Source organism: Micropterus salmoides, unplaced genomic scaffold (genome assembly GCF_014851395.1).
Source record: "Micropterus salmoides isolate LMB-PRFRI ecotype aquatic unplaced genomic scaffold, ASM1485139v1 Ms_hic_scaffold_23, whole genome shotgun sequence".
In the NCBI taxonomy this organism is placed as follows: Eukaryota; Metazoa; Chordata; class Actinopteri; order Centrarchiformes; family Centrarchidae; genus Micropterus; species Micropterus salmoides.
In genome coordinates, this window is record NW_024041484.1 from 2475127 (window position 1) to 2495004 (window position 19878).

General features: G+C 41.2%; 1 protein-coding gene across 3 annotated transcripts in view; it reads left to right on the top strand.

The window, feature by feature from the left end:
* The first annotated feature begins 1053 nt into the window (after positions 1-1053).
* The window catches only part of cnot4b (CCR4-NOT transcription complex, subunit 4b), a 37746-nt gene continuing 18921 nt past the window's right edge, over positions 1054-19878 (top strand). For 2 of the 3 annotated variants that reach the window (XM_038739138.1, XM_038739139.1), the window contains exons 1-9: positions 1054-1306; positions 10989-11227; positions 14637-14834; positions 16045-16131; positions 16223-16324; positions 16440-16565; positions 17440-17564; positions 17767-17970; positions 19716-19773. In XM_038739138.1, coding sequence (XP_038595066.1) covers positions 11054-11227; positions 14637-14834; positions 16045-16131; positions 16223-16324; positions 16440-16565; positions 17440-17564; positions 17767-17970; positions 19716-19773 — 1074 coding nt within the window. In that variant the 5' untranslated portion in view covers positions 1054-1306; positions 10989-11053. The remainder of the gene's footprint in view (positions 1307-10988; positions 11228-14636; positions 14835-16044; positions 16132-16222; positions 16325-16439; positions 16566-17439; positions 17565-17766; positions 17971-19715; positions 19774-19878) is intronic. The other variant, XR_005447439.1, reaches the window with a different exon arrangement.

Below are 19878 nucleotides of genomic sequence, written 5' to 3' on the forward strand. Positions count from 1 at the left end.
AGAGTCCCTTTTATAATGTAGAAATAGAGTATAATAGAAATATTCAGATTTCGGCAGTGTCCATTATTTCAATAATATAAAATGTCTTTACCCAGCAGAGAAATACTTAATTTTTTCTGTTTTATGATCATGTGTTTGTGTCCTCTGTTTACAATTTAAGCACAAGTCTCTATCTACTGTTTGTAATGACACTGCAGCACACAACTGTGTGAAGGAATGACTTAGAAAGAGGCTGTATAGCACATATACATTTTTCTTTTTTCGATTAAATCACTTAAAATGTAAATCCATGTGTTAAAGCTCTACTCTAATAAACAATCACACACAGTACACTTGTATTTATAGAGGGTTTTATTCTAATGGTATTAAGACAATTTTGACCCCTTGCATACAGCAGCTAATGTATTTTGTATAGAGAAATATATTCTTGTGTATTTTATTAATATATTGAAATACTGTAAATACCATTGTTGTCAGCTCAATATCACATTCAGCCAGTGTACTGTACTGTAATTTCTTTATATTTAAAATGGTTTGTTGCATTTTGAATGAGAAATTCTGCCCGAAAAAGCAGTCCTGGATTATATCAGTTACCCAGTGAAGGTTTTTGTTCCTAAACCCATTCAGTGCAGGCACATTTGGTCACAGATCGCTTCTGTGTAGACATGATGGGATATGTGGTAAACGTGGAGATGAGATGTGCAGTAGCAGAAACTGTGGAGAACAGCCCAAGTGTGTGTGTGTATTGAATTTCTATACTTGTATTGAATTGTTTTTTTTTTGTTGAATTTTAAACAAAATCCATACATGTCGTTTCTCTGGCGTTGTCCCTGCCCCACTGTGGAATGCTCTTTTCTACTTAACAAATAAAAAAATGATAATAATTCTTACTTTTACCCGGCCACAGATTGGATAGGACGACTGAGTCTTTTTAATCCAGCAGAAGGCGGTAATGCAACATTTTAGATGCAAATTGCCTTTGAAAACCAACGAAGAAGAAAAAGAAGCTAGCCTACGTTTCGCTAGTAGAGACTACAATACCCATCATTCCATACACGCAACATCAAGAAGGCTTGCGCCGACTCACTGAGTTGTATAGTTGTCCCTTTTCTCTCCTCCTTTCAATGTAAGATGGTGGTTTGCGGTGTAAGTAGGTAACTAACACCTTTACATCTGAGAGAGAAGGCCGGCGTTTCCTTCAGACGGCTGCTTGTCACAGACGCAGCTTTCTGTAACGCAGTTCCCGTCTCATGCAGGCAGACTTCTCCCACAACATCCTGGAGGGGAATCTCCAAACACAGACAGGGTGAGTGTCAAGATTAACAGTTATCCCGATTTTAACAAACGCCATAAACTAGGCTGCCCACTGAATCGCCAAGACATTGGAAGACTCAAGTGAGATAGTTCGTAACAAAAGCCTGACACAGCTGTCAGGCGGCCGTCGGTCTGTCAGAGGCGCTGCTCCGGGAGCAGAGCCGCGGCAGCCTCGCTCACGTTGGGTCGGTGTTTCTGTGATGTCGGGCTCTGCCGGCGGAGGGCAGGCCGCGTAAACTCCTCTTCCTGACAGACATTTGTTCATATCACAACTTGTAAACAGCACACGACTGTGCGAGGAAGTGCAAGTGTCTTTTGATAACTTTGGCGAGGGCTGTTCTCACACTTTGAGTTGCTTCTGCAGAGCGCAAGAAAATGCTGCCTACCCGAGCCGACGTCACACAAGGCAGACTGGAACGTTAGCTAGCAGCATTCCAGGCAGGCAGCCAAGCAGGTTAGCATAGCTGCTTAGCTTAGCCCAGCTAAGCCCCTGCGCCCTTAAACCAACAATTTGACATTTAAATAGAAACGTGTCAATTAGACAAGTTAGTAAATTAGCTAAGAGGGCACTCTACATGGCTTACAAACCTTGCATATTTAAGTTACCCACAACTTGTGTGGCGCATCCAGTCAGGTTTACAGTTTCAGAGCGACTCTGCTCATATGATGTAACGTTTTAGTTCAGCACGCTTAGTTAGTCCTGTCTTGTTCTGATCTTGCAGCTATGGAACCAGTGACAAGATATCGTGTGGTCAAAATCAGTTATTGTTAAGGATTCTTGGAGTTTAATTGTTCTGCAAAGGTCTATCATTTGGCCTCATCACCAAAACAAACACAGCTGATTCTGAATGTCTGAGTCAAGTTTAGTGCCAGAGATTGGCAGCATGAAGTATGAATGAAGTCCTCAGCTGGAACGGCCCTGTGTTGACACCTGACATTGTTCTCACTGCACTCATCCTTGTCCTAAACTGTCCACAGGCCAGCCTCAGGGCCGCTGATGTGGTGTGACACTTGTTGATTGCTTCACTGTGTTTCATTCTAATGTAAAGTTTTAATGAAAAAGTTGATTGTAGCAATTTTATTCAGCTAATTTCATAGCTTGTGATGTCAGACTACTGTTACGTGTGTGTTGCAGCGGGGGAATCTGGCCATGTTGTTCTACATGCCACACCTGCAGTGATTAACACCTGCATGCTGAGAGCCAGGAGCCGGCTGTAGAGAACGTTTGGACTGTGACAGAACTGTTCCGACCTTAAAACCATCTGTCAGAGAGCAAGTTGTTTGGTCACATGTTAACCAGACACACAGCTTTGTTTTTACGACATTAGACTGCCTTCCCTTTTTGAAAGATGACTATATTGCAGATTGGAGAAGACAACATATGTTTTTATGGTCAATTGCCAGAACTTCACCGTAATAAATGCGGTAGAGCTTTTTCTACTATTATAGTAAAAGGATATCAGTACTGCAGATTTTAATTCAATTCAATTTTATTTATATAGTGCCAAATCACAACAACAGTTATCTCACAGCGCTTTTCATAAAAGAGCAGGTCTAGACCGTACTCTATGATGTTATTTACAGAAGCCCAACAGTTCCCACCAAGAGCAGCACTAGGCGACAGAGGCAAGGAAAAACTTCCTTTTAAGAGGCAGAAACCTCGAGCAGAACCATGGCTCAGGGTGGGCGGCCATCTGCCTCGACCGGTTGGGGTGAGAGAGAGAGAGAGTAAGAGAGAGAGAGAGATGTAAGAGAGAGAGAGAGATGTAAGAGAGAGAGGGGAGGGAGGCAGCCTACACAATATACAGTATATATAATTTACAGTTAAGCTTAGAATTTGATTCCATTTACTTTATAAATACAAGTTTTTACCATAGAGAGAAATGCTGTTTTGCAATATAATTAGCATGAAAATACCACATGAATACAAAGGTCTGAAGTAAAAATAAATCCCCTTCAAATGCCGTATGAAAAAAGGTTTTTCTATGAAATACGACATTCATTTTAAGTTTACAGTAATATATTATAATATTTTTAACTTCCAATACATTTGAAAAAAGGTTTAGCACAACACTAATTTACTAAAAAAGCTATTTGCTATTTTAATTATAAAAAATATTCATATAAAAAAAGCATACTTCTTTAAAAAATCAAATATATCATTGACACTAAATTCATCAGTACTCAGTATGACACTTCCGGCTCAGCTTGAAGGTTAAGCGTAATGAAACTGCCGCATGATGTGGCAGTTTTGGTTACAGTGGGCTTGAATAGAATTACCAGGGATGTCTGGGCTTCCTCTCACATTCCATAGGCAGTTTTTAGTCCATTGGCATAAAAGTGGCCTTAGCCAGCAAGCTATCAAGATGTTTCCAAGGTGTGGCCTCCTTGTAGCTGTTGAGGGAGCAGTATGCGGACATCAAGGGTCCCACCAGTGTGTGTGGAATGAGTTACCGCAATGGATCAGCATCTCAGGACCAAACACCAGCATCAGGGAGAGAGCAGAGAACAAGCACAGGATCAGAAGTGGTTTCATTTATTATGAACATATTGCAAACATTTTATATGATAGTATTTTTAGAATACGTTAGAACGTTAACGATATACAGTATATCACAGTATACGGATATTTCTGGTAATTCAGGTTGAAAATGGTTCATATATGAAAAGACTCTCTCAAACACCTGTTTTTGGCTACATTTTCTCTATAGTAAGGCCTGTTGTGGGAGTAAATTGTAGAATTTTAGGTGCTGGATGGAGCTCAAAGCTACTGCTTCACTGGTCTGTGCATCACCACATGACAGGTGAACAGCCAGCTGTTGCACAGAAGAGTGACTTGAATTTGCCCCTGGCTGCATGGCACACCGTGGGAAACAAACCTTTTCACTTGATTGTTATGTTATGATTATATGATGTGTTGATTATAGACTCTGCTAGCAGTTGGAGTAATGTCACTTCACTGGCGGTAACATATGCAAAAATGTTTATTGTGACTATTAAAATAGTCATTTTAACACTCTGATGCAGTAGAAACAGTACTAAATCTACTGGTGGATACATTTCTGACATAGTATACTGCACTACAGCACTACATCACAGCATCACCATAAATGTCCTGGCTGGATGCATAAATAAGTTCAGGTTGAAGGATCAGGGAGAGAACTTCCAGCAGCAGGACAACACTGAGCAGAACATTTTTGACTGAGCCCAGCTCAATGCCGTGAAGCAAGAAAGTGTAATTTATATATCTATTTATTTTTAATAATTTCATCATTTACTTTCTCTAGACTGAAAAGGTAATGATGTCCAGAAGGATCTAGTTGAGGACCACTTGATCTGGGGGCCACTGGACATTATTGGCTTGACCTATTGGAAGGGAAACAACATGTATATTTTGAAATCTATTTTAAATATGCAGCTATCTTACCAGCTGAGTCCTTAAATGTGTCGTCAGAGGAAACAGAAGTTTTCTGATGCAAATTGATACTTCAAAATTGCTAAATGTGGTAGCCACAAAAAACCTGTTCATCTCCCACTTTGAAATATAGTAAAGCTTTTTTTGCTTTTGTTGAAGCGCAAAGGTTTGACATTTTAATCACAAAAACTAACAAAGAGATCATCTGAGAGATTCCTGGAACTATCAAGTTTGACCTCCCTCAGTAAAGCTTTCCACGTCCCTTTTACAAATTTAACCAGGTGCTTTTCTAACTAAAAATACAATGGTGCTTATTACATTCAGCATAGGACACCAAAATAATCTCTAATGTGTACTGGTAGGCGGGTTAAACCATGCTACTGCAGTGAGTTCTGCTATTTGCTGACCTTGGTACCAGGTGAAGTAATAGCCATATGGGCTGGGTTGCAGTTGTGATTAGATTAACCGTGCAGCCCTAATAGAAAGACAGACATAAATACAAAATAAAAAGAGCTGTAATTTAAAAAAAAAAAGAAAGGAAAAAAACTTAGCTAAGCAAACTTTTATTTCCTGCTGGCATTGTGGATGCAGCGCAAGCTGGCCAATTTTAACAGCCCAGCTCTGTAATGTTTTTATGAAAATACATCATAAATCAAGAAAATACTGATCACTGATTATTTCAGTGATTGTGGAGACTGGGTTATATTTTCCCTCTCATGTCCTCTGGCTGCTCTGCCTCAACTTACTTTGAGTTGATTGACAGATAACTACTTATTGTTAGCGGTTACTTAAGCCGCTCACTGCCACCTCAGTTAGCCTTGCAGCTAGCCATTCTATTAGCTGACTGTCCAGACTGAGAGCCCTGGAGCTTCAGTTTGTCTCCTCGAAAGAGAAAGAAACTGTCCGTTGCCGTTCCCACATACATCAAAAATACAGTTGAGAGAGAATGACAAATGGGAGTACACTTTATTAAGTACATCTGTTCAATTGCTTGTTAACACAAAAAGCTAATCGGCCAATCACATGGCAGCAACTCAATGCATTTAGGCATGTAGATGTCGTCAAGACAATGTGCTGAAGTTCAAAAGGTGATTTAAGTGACTTTGAACGTGTCATGGTTGTTAGTGCCAGATGGGCTGGTCTGAGTATTTCAGAAACTGCTGATATACTGGGATTTTCACGCACAACCATCTCTAGGGTTTGCAGAGAATGGTCCGAGAAAGAGAAAACATCCAGTGAGTGGCAGTTGTGTGGATTAAAATGCCTTGTTGATGTCAGAGGTCAGAGGAGAATGGGCAGACTGGTTCCAGATGACAGAAAGGTTGTAACAGTAACTCAGATAACCACTCATTACAGCCAAGGTATGCAGAATACCATCTCTGAATGCACCAACACATCCAACCTTGAAGCAGGTGGGCTACAGCAGCAGAAGACCACGCCAGGTGCTACTCCTGTCAGCTAAGAACAGGAAACTGAGGCTACAATTCACACAGGCTCACCAAAACTGGAGAGTGCCACACATTTCACTTCGATGAGTCTCGATTTCAGCTGCGACATTCAGATGGTAGAGTCAGAGTTGGGCTTAAACAACATGAAAGTATAGATCCATCCTGACTTTTCAGGCTGCTGGTGGTGGTGTAATGGTGTGGGGGATATTCCTGATTGTAACTGTCTGTCTAGTTGTCATATCTGGGCAGTCCTCTGGGGTTACAGACAGACACAAAAAATGGCGGCTTTCCTGTCAGGCTGTTGGTGCCCGGTGGTGGTGTGGGGAGGATGTGTGCTGAGCTGAATGTCCCTGCCTTAACAGATGGATGTGGAGGAAACGGAGTGAGAGAGTCTATGAAGAGAGAGTTCTTAGAAGTGCAGATTTTCCTCAGTATTAGCAGAGATGGTAGTCATCTGCCCTTTTATCTGAATGGCTAATAATAAGTCAATCTGTTTTATTTTGTTAGTTCTAAGCTACAACTATGACCAGTGGCGTCCCTGCAGCCTCAGAACAGCGTGGGAAACTGTCTCATAGTCCAGTGGGACTATGCCATGTTTCTGTGCTATTTTAGACAGACCAGACCTATGTATTAAGTGTGGTTGTTAAATGTGTCACTAAAAGCAAATTCCACCATGCAGAGTTCTCTGGCCTGCAGACCAGAAGACCTCCTTTTCTGAGTGATGAATTAAGCTTAAAGGGGTGATTTAGTAAGTGTTGAAGTCCAGATTTCTCTCTCTATCAGCTGCAGTGAGGAACTCATAGTTATGGATATTTGAGCCGAGCAGCATTCTGTTTCTAATTTCATGCAGTGTGCTATATAGACTCATTTCACGTATCAGCAGCCAGCCCACACGGCAGCTCCCTGTGCTGAGCTGCTGGAGGAATCACTGATGACCATACATGTCCAGCAGGGAGAAATGGAGAGGCTGCAAGAACACCTCTGCTACCCAGCTGGACTTCCCCTTAAAAGAAAGAAGCCTCGGCCGGCTCCACCCCTCTCACTCGGGACAAGCAGGGTATTTTTAGCTGTCATCCACTTTCCCTGCCCTGCTGCCTGGGCAGGGGTACAGGGAGCCTGAAATGTTTTACAATTAGCTGAAAATGTTGTCATTTTAATGGACAAAGTCAGCCTGCTGTTGCCCACTTGCAACTTTCCAAGCTGTTAAGTTGCCTGTTTGGTCTAAATGTTGATACTCGGCCAGGGGCAAACTCCTTTCTGATGAATGAAGCTGACCAGGAAGTCTCAGAAACTGCTGTTTCTCGAATGGCCACTTGAGGCTGGCTCCAAATGCAAGCCCATCCATCTCCATAGACATGTCAAAATGCCAATCAATCTATTTTTATGTTTGTTATATTTTTTTTCAGACATCCATTAAATTTATATTAAGGTTTTTTATATATTTTATAAGTTATCCATAATTAAGGACATGGCCTGCTTTGAATGACAAGTCACAGATGTCTAGTCTCAGTGTTTCCTTGATGGCTCATGGTGGGAATTGTTGGGTCTGTTAATAATTATTACAATGACTATGGCCTAGATTTTTTCATTTTCAAAAGTGCAATAAGATAACTTCTGTTGTGAATTTGCATTATACAAAGCAAATAGAATTTGCTTGGACTGGGAGCTCAGAGCACCGGTGGAGCGTTGGTGATTACTCCTCTAGCACAGGAGCTTTTCAGGCCATGCGATGGGGACCCAGCGGGGAATGTTTACCTGAGGTGTAGGTGTGTGTGAGTGTCAGGGTGTGGGGAGAAGAGAATTCCAAGGCAGGTGCAAAGCATACTTAAAAACAATAAGAATGTTTGTGGTCATTAACCTGCTTTCACAGGCTGGTATAATGTGAAAATTTGAGATTTATTTTTTTTGTTGCGGGGGGGTCATCAGGGGAATTTTGAGGGATGGACTTTGGCTGCTCTATATCACCCCGTCCCTCAGAATTCCCATGATGCATGGCGGTGAAGAAAGTTTTTTAAAATTTGCTAATAAGTCTCCTATTTGTTTGAAGTTACTTTGATTTATGTTTTGTTAAACGTGTCTGCTTAGAATACAGTGTTTTTTGTTGGTAATTGTCATTCTTGTGGTGGTTTACTATTAAACCCAGCAGTAAAGTGCCTGTTTCATTTTATAAAAATGGCATTGATAGCTAGCCCACAATCAAGTTTGAGTCGGCTCAAGTAGTAATTTTTGACTGTCTTCTTTGCCCCCCCAATTATTCAACTTGCATTATTTATCTCTGTAATTATTGTGCAGACCCATGCTTTATATTTTCATGCTCAGCTGCTCAAGCCGTAACTAAAAAAACCTAAAGTACAGTTGAAAAGCTTAATTTTTTTTAAGGCAAATGTACTTTACCATCAACAATACTTCAAAATGTTACTCAAAAAGCCCTGTGATCCAATAGCGTAGTAGTAAAGAGACCTCAGAGTACTACTTCCTGTGCCTGACATTGATTTGATTCACGATATTAATATATTATAGCTTTACAGAGCTGGTTGATGTTTGAACTTGATGTTAACAAAATGTGTCCTTACTGACTTTCAGTGGTTACTTTGTTGTTAGTCTTTCTAAATGCAATCATTGTTTACATGATATTAAGTCTTTCACAGCACAATTCTTTGGCTGTTGATTTATTTTATTCTTCAACAGCGGAGTAGACATCACAGAAAATATGTTTATAAGCAAAACATGCCTTCTGTTGGTGCTTAGGAGGCATTTTTTTTTTGTCAGAATAAGACTGACAAATGATGACTGACAAAGAAAGTTGAAAGCCTTCCCTTCACAGTGTATCTGAGTAGTCTGGCTGAGGTCTTGCTCTTGCTCCTGATCCAGAGATTGATGGATCAAACCCCTCTCACAGCATGTTAACGAAAAGGGGCAAAACTTAACACATATGTTTGCTGAACAAGTGTGCAGCACATCATTGAGTGTCTTAGCTGATGGAGCCGCACATTGCACCGACAGGGGTAGCAATCGCAACAAATAGCTGGCAGCTCTCTCACGCATTTTCGGAAGGAAATGCCCATTCTAGTTTTATATTGCACCCCCCTCACTCCATGTAAGGAGATAGGGAACATGTTGAAATACTATATCATGGGTAGGGTATTCTGATGGCATGCCCAACAGCAAGGTTGCACAGATTTCTGGGCGTGGAAACGGACCACGCTCGTGGGTCATGCACAAGCGCAGAACCGCTAAGTAGCACATCTCGATAGGTAGCATAAATCGACAGAATACTGGCTCAACGTCGTGATGTCTGTCAGACATCGCTGATGGACGATGGCATAGGCTGTCGGCCCAACCCTAGTGAGAACCGGGTCCAGCTTCTCGGTGCACAAAGCCAGACCGGGACAGCTGTCTGAGACCGACTGAGGCCAGTTTGATGACAGAGAAGACAATACAGAGGTGACTTCCAGCAACTCTGAAAAGGACTCGACAAAGAATCAAGGGAACTCTAAATTCTAAAAATGTTACATCTTCTGATTTTCTAACCGCTAATCCCAGTGAACATGGCTGGACGGCTACAGAAGCCAGCTTCCAAGACCAACAGAGGCCAGTCTGACGACAGGGAATAAGGTACCTAGGTGATTTACAGCATTCTGGCAAGGACTCTGGAGGCAGAGCTACAGTATATTATTATACTATCGCCTCTTGAGATATTGCGAGAGAGGACAGGCTAGCTGGTTAGCATGCTCACTTCAGTAGACATCTCTACAACACAATACATCTTTTGACATAACGTCAGAACTCTTCACATACTGTTTAGAAAGTTCTTTGTTTCTAATGTATTTTTTAACATTCTGTCTAAATCGTACACATTGCACCTTTAACATTAGCTAAGGTGTTCAGCCATGGTGGTGGCTGCTTCAGTTGGTGATGGGGCAGTGGATAAGACACATGCCTTTGGTGTGAGAGACACATCTACCAATGTGTCCCTGAATAAGACACTTAACCCCTCGTTGCTCCAGAGGCGTGTGACCTCTGACATATACAGCAATTGTAAGTCGCTTTTTGATAAAAGCGTCAGATAAATCAATAAATGTAATGTAAGAGGTTAACCTTGGTTAAAAACAAACAAAGAGGACAGGCCAGGGCTAGCTGGTCTTTGTTGTGAAAATTGGAGAAACTAAAACATTTTCAAATGTTTCTGGAACTTGATATTAATAAGATGTGCATTATAGATGTAAAACAGCATATATTAAGCTCTTCATTCAGACAAGCTAAGGCCTATTTGTTGGATCTTTTCCCTCTCTCGTCCCTTAGGTTTTCTGTAGTGTGATGCAGGACGAGCTGTGGTGGATGATCTGTTATTTTCTTGTTAATGTCCTGGTTGTAGCTGGTTTGAAAGTAGTATGTCAGTTGAACTAGACTGGATCACAGATTGTGGGTTCATAGCCTTTTGGCTTATTGGGGCATATAATACTTTTATTTTTCGATTATCAGTGTGCATTGTCCCTGTTCAATAAACCTGAAAGAAGAACAAATAAAATAAATACTCAAACTTGAAAATACACACAATATTTAACACAACACACGTAACATCAACATAATTTTCCGCGATAAGAACAAAAGGAACCACAACACACATTTTGCATCTGTCCTTAAATATAAAAATATTCTAAATTTAAATCTAAAGAGGTATTCAGCTATGAAACATCGATTTCTCCTCTTGACACTGCTGCTGATTAACCATAAGAATATCATTCTCTGAGCTGCTAGTAGCAGAACCTCTGATCTTTCACCTGGTTGATTCCTATTTATCTCTGTTCCAGTGTCTGCAGCTCCTCCTGTCCCTGTACTGTGAAAGCTGTCCGGTCCAGTAGTGTGGAATCGTAGAATGTCCAGGAACCCTGAGGTGAAGGACGACCTGATGGAGTGCCCACTATGTATGGAACCACTGGAGATCGATGACGTCAACTTCTTCCCCTGCACCTGTGGATACCAGATCTGCCGCTTCTGCTGGCATCGAATCAGAACAGATGAGAATGGTCTCTGTCCTGCCTGCAGAAAGGTAGACCTCCATCATCTTCTAACTAGGTCTGGGTATCAAGTTCAATACTTTTTAGGCACCGACCGAATTGCCTCAATACCATCGAGTATCAAAAAATGCCTTGTCTTTCGGTACCAAAGTTTGATACCTAAAGGTTTTTTGTTAACGCCAATGACCCAATGAGCATGCAGCATTCCTGATGTGCCCACATCTAAAAGTGATTGTAATTGGCTGTGGTGATGTAAGTGGATGTAAGACGTGGACAAAATCAAAAGTGTGGCTTGATGCAACAGCGCGCAATGTAATATTTGCGACGTAAGATAATTGCTGCCAAGAGCGGCGACACGACAAACCTGGTGAAGCCCTTGACTGTGCATGGAATAAACTTCAGAGCAGAAAGTTGCTCCGTCTTTGACGGAGCCGGTGCAGTCATCGTCTCAGCGCCCTACTGCCATCGAGCTGCTTCAACATGCCCACCGTACGAGCAGTGTTGGGCAGTAGCGTTGCTACTAGTTTACCTACATTTCTCAGTAGCTCGGTGGCAGCGTCGCTGTTTTCTGAATCGAATCAAATCAAAGCTGTTTTATTGACCGAGTAGCTTCCACACACGCCACATTTTCCCAAGTATTTCTGAAGGATCAGTACGTGACGCCACCGCCACACATGGACCTGTATGTGCAGCCGGCGGAAGCGCTTCCTGTGATAGTGACATCATGTACTGATCCTTGGACTGATGTCTGCGACTTTGCTGCAGTGGATTAAAGACGCGTGCAGCTGAGTTTACTTTCTATTGTGATAGTTGTTGCCTGACCACCTCTTCCTCTAGTGAGGAGGAAACTTGTAGTGGCAGAAACTTGTTTCCATGAGATGAGAGATTTCTCTCTTTCTCTCAGGCCTATTGCCATGAATGTTTAGGTTGCAATGTTGCCAGAGCACAAATTCACATATATACAATAAAAAATATATAATTAATATACAATGAAATGACATTAAAAAAACTAAAGAAAGAGGAATAAAAACACAATATAGGTCTGTTACATTGAAAATATGTCTTGGTTTTGACAAGCAGCAGCATTTTTCAAAGGAACAATATCGATATCGAAAATCTTTGAACGATACCCAGCCCTACTTCTAACCCTTCCTCAAAGCCTGTTCAGCCTTTCACAATGTTTGCACAAAAACAATTGAAAGAGATTCAGTCATTTCAGGCCACATTTTCAGTAGTGACAAGCATGCACAAAAGAACAATGTTAAATCCTTTATTCAGGATACTCATACAGAAAAATAAACTAAATACAGGCATTTATTTAAGGATTCATGTTTAATTGAATCTTTACTTTTTCTAAAAAAGTAAAAACAAAAACAATTGCTTTCTTGAAATGAATTAATTAATAATTACATCCACATGGTGGCTCCGCTTTAATCATTGTTGACCTTTCTCTCTCTGCTCGTCTGCCATTCACCGGTCTTGTGTAGAGTTTTGCGTGCAGGTTGCGCTTCCTCGCGGGTCTATTTCAAGTAGCCGACTATTTAAAAACAATAAAATATTCTTTGTGTGGTTCATCAACGGTGATAAATATACCGAAAGTCCCGCAAGGTGCGGACAACTCGGCACAACACCAGGGAAGCTGGAGCTCCGTCCCTTCTGCCACCACACACATACACGCTAAGCCTACACATGCGCACTGACAAACCAGGGTTAGAGTTACAATTTTGGATTTATTTACGCACTTTAATAACATTTATTGAAAGTTTTTTTTTTTTCTTCTATTTACAGCATTAAACATTGAAATGTATATTATAATAGGCTGTATATTAACCTATTGGGAGAAAACTGGTAGTTCTATGTAAAATCAGACGTTAAGCACCCCCATATCGCCAAAATGGAAAAGCTGCGAAGCTTCGACTGTGAGATTGACAGTTGAACCAGGCTCCGCCCATCGAATCTTTGACCATTCGGGGTCAGCCCTGATGTATACTATTTTTTTAAATCATGTTTTAGTTGTCTAAAAGTCTGGGTATTTTAGTCAAAAGAAAATCAAAAGTATTTTAGTCTTTTCTAACTCAATAGTATCATTTTGATTAGCATTTTGGTTAATCTGCTCTAACCAAAATAGAGAAATTTATCACTTTAGTCTTTATTTCACTTATCTCACATATATTTAAATTGTTTTGTAAAATTTTTTTGCAAAGGAGACATTAACTTACCTCAATGCCTGGGTGGTTAGCCTTGATACGCTGCTTCAAGTTTGTAGTGTGTTTTTCGAAAAATCTTATAACCACATTGCTTGCTGTCTGATATAATTAGGCACTCTGTTTTTTTGTCCACCTCACTGTATTTGAAATGGGACCAAATATCTAATATCTTTCTCCCTAGCATGTTGTGTTCATCACCACAGTTCGCATCCTCCACAGTACAGTAACGTTTTCCTCGCTCACCAGGCGTCGCCCCGGTCGGCCAGTATTCAAAGCACAGGAAGAAAAAAATACTGCTGAATAAACACTGTTCAAGTGAAAATTCAGAGGGAGAAAAATCTGGCCTGTAATATTTTCTCTCCTCATTATACTGACAAAAAGAGAGATTTTATTAACGTTTTTATTTTATGAATTCCATTTTACATGTTAATATAGTCACAGTCAGTGTTTAAGTACATTGTCACCGTCTCGTTTTAGTCACAAATTTGTCACGGGGAAAAAAAAGGTTGTTGACAAATATACTTTAGTTTTGTCTGACGAAAGTAACACTAGCTGTGTGATGTGTTATTTTGAAGGGACAGCATATTTACACTGTTCTACAAGCTGGACACTCGTCACATGAAAATATATAATATTGATATAATCAAATATTTACAAAAACGTAAGGGGTGTCCACACGTTTGTGAAATACTGTGCAGAGGAATTGCAAGTCACTTTGGATAAAAGCGTCAGCTAAAGGAGTATTTCATTTATTTATTTATTATTATTTAACTTGCGTCTTATTCTGATGTGCACTCACTTTGGCTTTTTCCTGCTGATAAATTGGTTTAGATAATCACTTGCATCCAACCTGTTTGATAGTGTTTATCGAAAATGTTTTTGAGTATTATTAGCATATTATAACTGATACAGATAATGATAAAAAGCTCACTTCAACCTTGTCCGTACATTGCTATTGTCAGTTCTCCTGACTGTTCTGCTAGCTGTTTTTACATCATTTCAAACATACTCATTCTCCTGCAGAGTGAACAACAGTAGCCTTCAGGAGTCTAAAATCAAAATGGCAAAACTGAAACTTTCCATTCCAACTTCAGTTGACACTGCCATACTCAAATAGATGACTTTCACAATTGTTATTAACTAATCGAACAGCACAGACTGTTTGATATCTAACAGTGGTAGAGCATCTGATTGCGGATGTTTTCCTTGAATGGTGTGTGTGTGTGTTCTGCAGGCGTACCCAGAAGACCCAGCAGTGTACAAGCCGCTGTCACAGGAAGAGCTGCAGAGAATAAAGAACGAGAAGAAGCAGAAGCAAAATGAGAAGAAGCAGAAGATCACAGAGAACAGAAAACACCTGGCCAGTGTCCGAGTGGTCCAGAGAAACCTGGTGTTTGTAGTGGGGCTGTCTCAGAGGCTGGCCGACCCTGAGGTGAGACACACACACACACACACACAGACTCCTCATTTTTGTTAAAACTGTTGTAGTTGTATCATATGCAATGGAATAAACATTAAATGAATGGAATGGAATTGTACAGCAGCAGTTTAGTCTGCCAACACCTCCCACACTCAGCACTCATGGAAAACAACAGCAGCAGCGAGGAGTCTGTGCCTGATGGCGTCTGTGATGACGTTACATGCCATAAATATCCTTGAACATATTAATCATCTTCCCAGTGCCAGGCTGTCTGAAGGTACCATAGCAAATAAGTCAAGGCTTCGTGTCTGGGTATGTGAGTGTCTCTTGTTTTTTATGTGAATTGTCCAATGAGGACTACCCAAACTGGCGTGCATTCTGTTAAACACTTAGCAGGTTCAACAGGGCATACACACCCAATGACTTCCTTCCCCAAACTATTTTCCATTCTGGCAGAAGGGTTTACTATAGATATAATTACAAAATATACTTTGAGATGTGGTTGAAAGCTCCACAGACAGGTAGTGAGTAGACTTTGGGTCCATGCTTTAGATTGGTTCAGTGGATTGTGGGAACATGAGGGAGCAGCAGAGTGTTCTGCATGTGTGAGTGGTAGCATTGCAGAAATCAGTGTTTTTTGTTTTTCAGTCAGGTTGGATTCCTCATCTGTGCTAAAATCATCAAGTGTGACTGAAGCCAGCAACACAGTCAAGTTTATATTCTCCCGAATACTGTGTGCAGCTTCTCGGTGCACACTGCTGTCTCACCTCTGTTTCCTCATTGTCTAACAAGATAACACGAGAGCCAAGAGAAAACTGTCTCTTTGTATTCTTTCTCTCTGTTTATGTGTGCCTGTCTTTGTGGTTTGGAGGTAGAGGGTGGGAGCCTGAGCAGGCAGGACAGATCTAGTCACACAAAGGCTACAAAGAAATGTGCCCCCCCCCCCCGGCTTACTGCCGAGACTGAGGAGAATTTCAAAACCAAGAGTCCTGCCATCCGGCTTAGAGTACTGACACCTACACAAACACTTCCTCTGCATTCAGACAGTTGGTCTGCATTCAGTAGATTATTCGTAGTAGTTTTGAAATGTTTATGGCAGCTCTGTTCTGCGTCTGTGCAGAAAGCCCCAAAAGTCGTTGGAGCCCCCTTGTGTCAGGCACCAGGATAAGGATGATGATACGTGATTATGACATTGGAAATGTTGTCTTCTGTGTTTTAACAGGTTCTAAAGAGGCCAGAATATTTTGGGAAGTTCGGGAAGATTCACAAAGTAGTGATCAACAACAGCACGTCGTACGCCGGTTCACAGGTAAGTCTCTCCACGGCAAACAGCAGACCTGTCAGGCATTAATGAAACTAGATTTTAATCTAAACTCTGTCTCTGTTGCATTTTTTCCCAGGGGCCCAGCGCCAGTGCCTATGTCACATATATCCGTTCTGAAGACGCTCTCAGAGCTATCCAGTGTGTCAACAATGTGGTGGTAGATGGCAGAACGCTTAAGGTAAGTTTGAAGGATAAAAAAAAGTACATTTAGATAAAGGAGAGAGTGTTTAAATTCATAGACGGTTCGCCAGCTGAATGTTGAGTTATTGTTGTATATGTTTTGTGTTTTGCAGGCTTCTTTAGGAACAACAAAATACTGCAGTTACTTTTTAAAGAGCATGCAGTGCCCCAAACCCGACTGCATGTATCTACATGAACTGGGGGATGAAGCTGCCAGTTTCACAAAAGAGGAGATGCAGGTAATTTGAGGCAGGGTAACTGTTCAGAGGACACTACTAAACTTAAGTCTTTAGGCTTGATGCAGTTGGCATTAAAAATTGCACGCCTTCATCTCTGAGTCATAACTCAGTCAAGTCTTAACTGACAACACACTGCTGGGGAAAAAAGTAATGATCTCAAATTTCCATTTTTGGTAGTTGTTCATTAAAGACTGTATAGTAAGCACTGGCTGCACAGGCTGTGATCGGGAGTAAATCAGCGGTTGGTCGGCAGTCGCCAGTCGTTATGTGTGAACTACTCAACGACGCATCACTGCCACATCGCCGAGATCTGCCAGATATCTAGCAAGCTAAATATGTGGAGAAGTCGGCTGACTCGACATCCACATCCAGCCAATGAGAGCAGGCAGCTACTTTTTCACTGCAAAACACTTTTTACTCCACTCCAGCTCTCTGTAGCTCAGACAATCCCTGCTCCCTTCGTGTGCTAATCCATCCTTTCACCCATATTCTTTGTCTTTATAATTGCCATCTTTATAATAACAAACAACAGCTGTTTTGTGTGCAGGATCGCTTTCACTGTTTCACCTGTGTGTTTTCTTGACAAAACGTGATTTGGAGACCAGCGTCAGGTGACACAGCCGCTGTCAGCTCATGTAGTGTGTGACCCCCTGTCACCGATCAGTCACGTAGTGTGAACATCACAACGACTTCAAGACTCCCGTCACAAGACGGCAAGTTGTGTAATGTCACGGCCATCGGCTGACGCTGAAAGTCGCGTAGTCTGCACGAGCCATTAGTAGTTGTACTATCTTTACAGTGCTGTCTGTCGGTATTACTTTTGTGTTGTGTTTCCATGGAAACAGCGCTCTCTCATCTGCCACTTTGCTTCTAGGCGGGAAAGCATCAAGAGTATGAGCAGAAACTACTACAAGACCTCTACAAAATGAATCCCACTTTCCTACAGACCTCAGCTGTGGCAGGGGACAAACTAAAGGGCAAAGCAAACTCTCTACAGAGGTATTCTAACAGCGGCCTTTTTCATTCTTTGTACTTGGTAGTACATTGCACTTTATCTCATGAGAGTGGCCTGTGTTTTGTACCATTTAAGTCATTGATAGTGTCAGTGTAAATAAAGATATGTTTGCTCAGCTTTATTTTAAAACTTTAGATCCAGTTTTGACTTTGTGTGATCCCTGTATGCTGTTCTGTCTGTGTACAGGTCTAACAGCTCCAGTAAAGATGGATGGCTGTCATTACAGCCGCCAGGGAGGATGAGCAACGGTCTGTCTTCCGACCACGGGAAGAGTCCGCCGTTGGATGGCTCAGACCCTGAACACTTGACCCCTGAGGGGCCCGAACCTGACCTCAGCCTTGGCCCTGTACAGGCCCTCTCTCCTTTCTCCTCAAACTGTGACCTTGCTAGGTAAACTAGAAAGGTTCTCAACTGTGCAACTCTGCATGAGCTTGATCATTTCACTGTGCGCTTCTCTCTGGATACAGTGGCTGCATTAACCAATTATGTTAATTATCCATTTATAAAGCACTTTAAATTGACTTATTGGAACGCACTAAAATGCATTTCAGCCAATCAGAGCATGACGAACTAAGTGATTTTAAATTATATGTTCCCGTAAATTCTCTTTGTTTACCTTAATGGCAGAGATAACCAGACAACCAGATTTAGCATCTGAATAACTTTTTTGCTTTAGACATGCTGAGGCATTGGTGCAGTTATGTGTTGCTTTCAATGCATTTGTCTTTTATTTACTATGACTGGAGTGCACTCAAAATTGGAAATTGTTCCACAAACAGTGCAGTTAAAAGGGACGGTTTGATTCTGGTAAATACACTTATTCCCTTTCTTTCAGAGAGTGAGATGAGAGGATTGCTCCAAATCTCATGTCTGTGCGTTAGTTACAGAGATGGAGCCAGGAGGCGATTTATTTTACTTAAAATAAAATATGGATAAAAACTGGAAGCAGGGGGGGGGGAAATACACCTCCAACTTCTCTAAAGTTCACTAGTTAGCATGTTGACTTCTGTACATTTGTTTGTGTACAGATTGAAAGTGTTAGATAGTGAGCTTTAGAAGTGCTGGTAGCAATATCCAGGCTAGCTGATTTCCCTGCCACCTGTTAGCTAGGCTAACCCCCTCCAGTTATAGCTCCATATTTAAAGAATGAGAGGTGGTAGTATGGTCTTTTCTTATAACTCTCAAGAAGAATTTCCCCAAATGTAAAATGTTTTACTGTAACACCTGACTGTTGGAAATTACTTTGGTATTGGTGAAGTGGGTGCATTTTATGAATAGGCCGTCTGTGACATTACCCACCGCAGGGGTCAGGGTCATCACTTCCCAACCCACAGGAATGTTGTTTAAAAATAAAGTGGGGGTTCTGGGGGTCCTCCCCCAGAAGAAAAAAAAATTCATTTGAATACCATTTTATGCATTTCTACATGCATTTATCACACATAGCTTCTTGAAAGCAACACATTGCGATTAATCACGCTTAGTTCAATCATTCTGCCAGAAAAATGGTAAATAGGCCTATATATCAGAAAAAGAAATTTCACACTCTGCATGTTGAACCCATAACCCTACTGAACGTCACATGCTATACTTTGAAGGATATGATTGGTAAGACACATTTTTAGCAACAGGCTTTTATTAGAGACAGGCTTTTATTCAATGTTACCTGCTTCCCAGTTAATTCTAACTCTAACTCCTCTAGAACAGAAATACTGATCTCTAATCAGTTCCAGTCCTCCCACTTCCTCTGTTTTTGCGATCCTATGAATTAAACACTTTTTCACATCAAAAGTCTTCCGGCCTGACTGTTATTGGTAGGCGTTTAAAAACCTACTGAAAATCTGGAGTTTCATTGACAGCTTAACCTTGCTCGGGCAAATTGAAAACTGAAAAAAGAGAACGTGAGAGCAGCAGAGTGTGTATGATGTGACTCAAACATTATGCTGGATTTACCATGTGACAACATTGTTTTAGGCTACAGGTCATTCTACCCCCCTCAGTGTATTTTAACTGGCCTTTATGTGTTTGAGCTAGCCAGCCCCCAGCTTTTATTTGAGACTTGGCCATTATTCATTACCAGCTTTTACATGAAAATTTACCATAACTGTGTATTGACGCTTTTTATTTTTATTTTACAGCCCCAGCAAGACACTGCCAGACATCATCAGTATGGGCAACGGTGAAACCTCACAACTGGTGAGAAATTGACTCACTTGAATTACAAAGTCTCGTAAGGCACGGTTGTTGTACATTCTGATCTTGATGCATCTTGTACATGAAATTGACTTGGGGAAAAAAAGT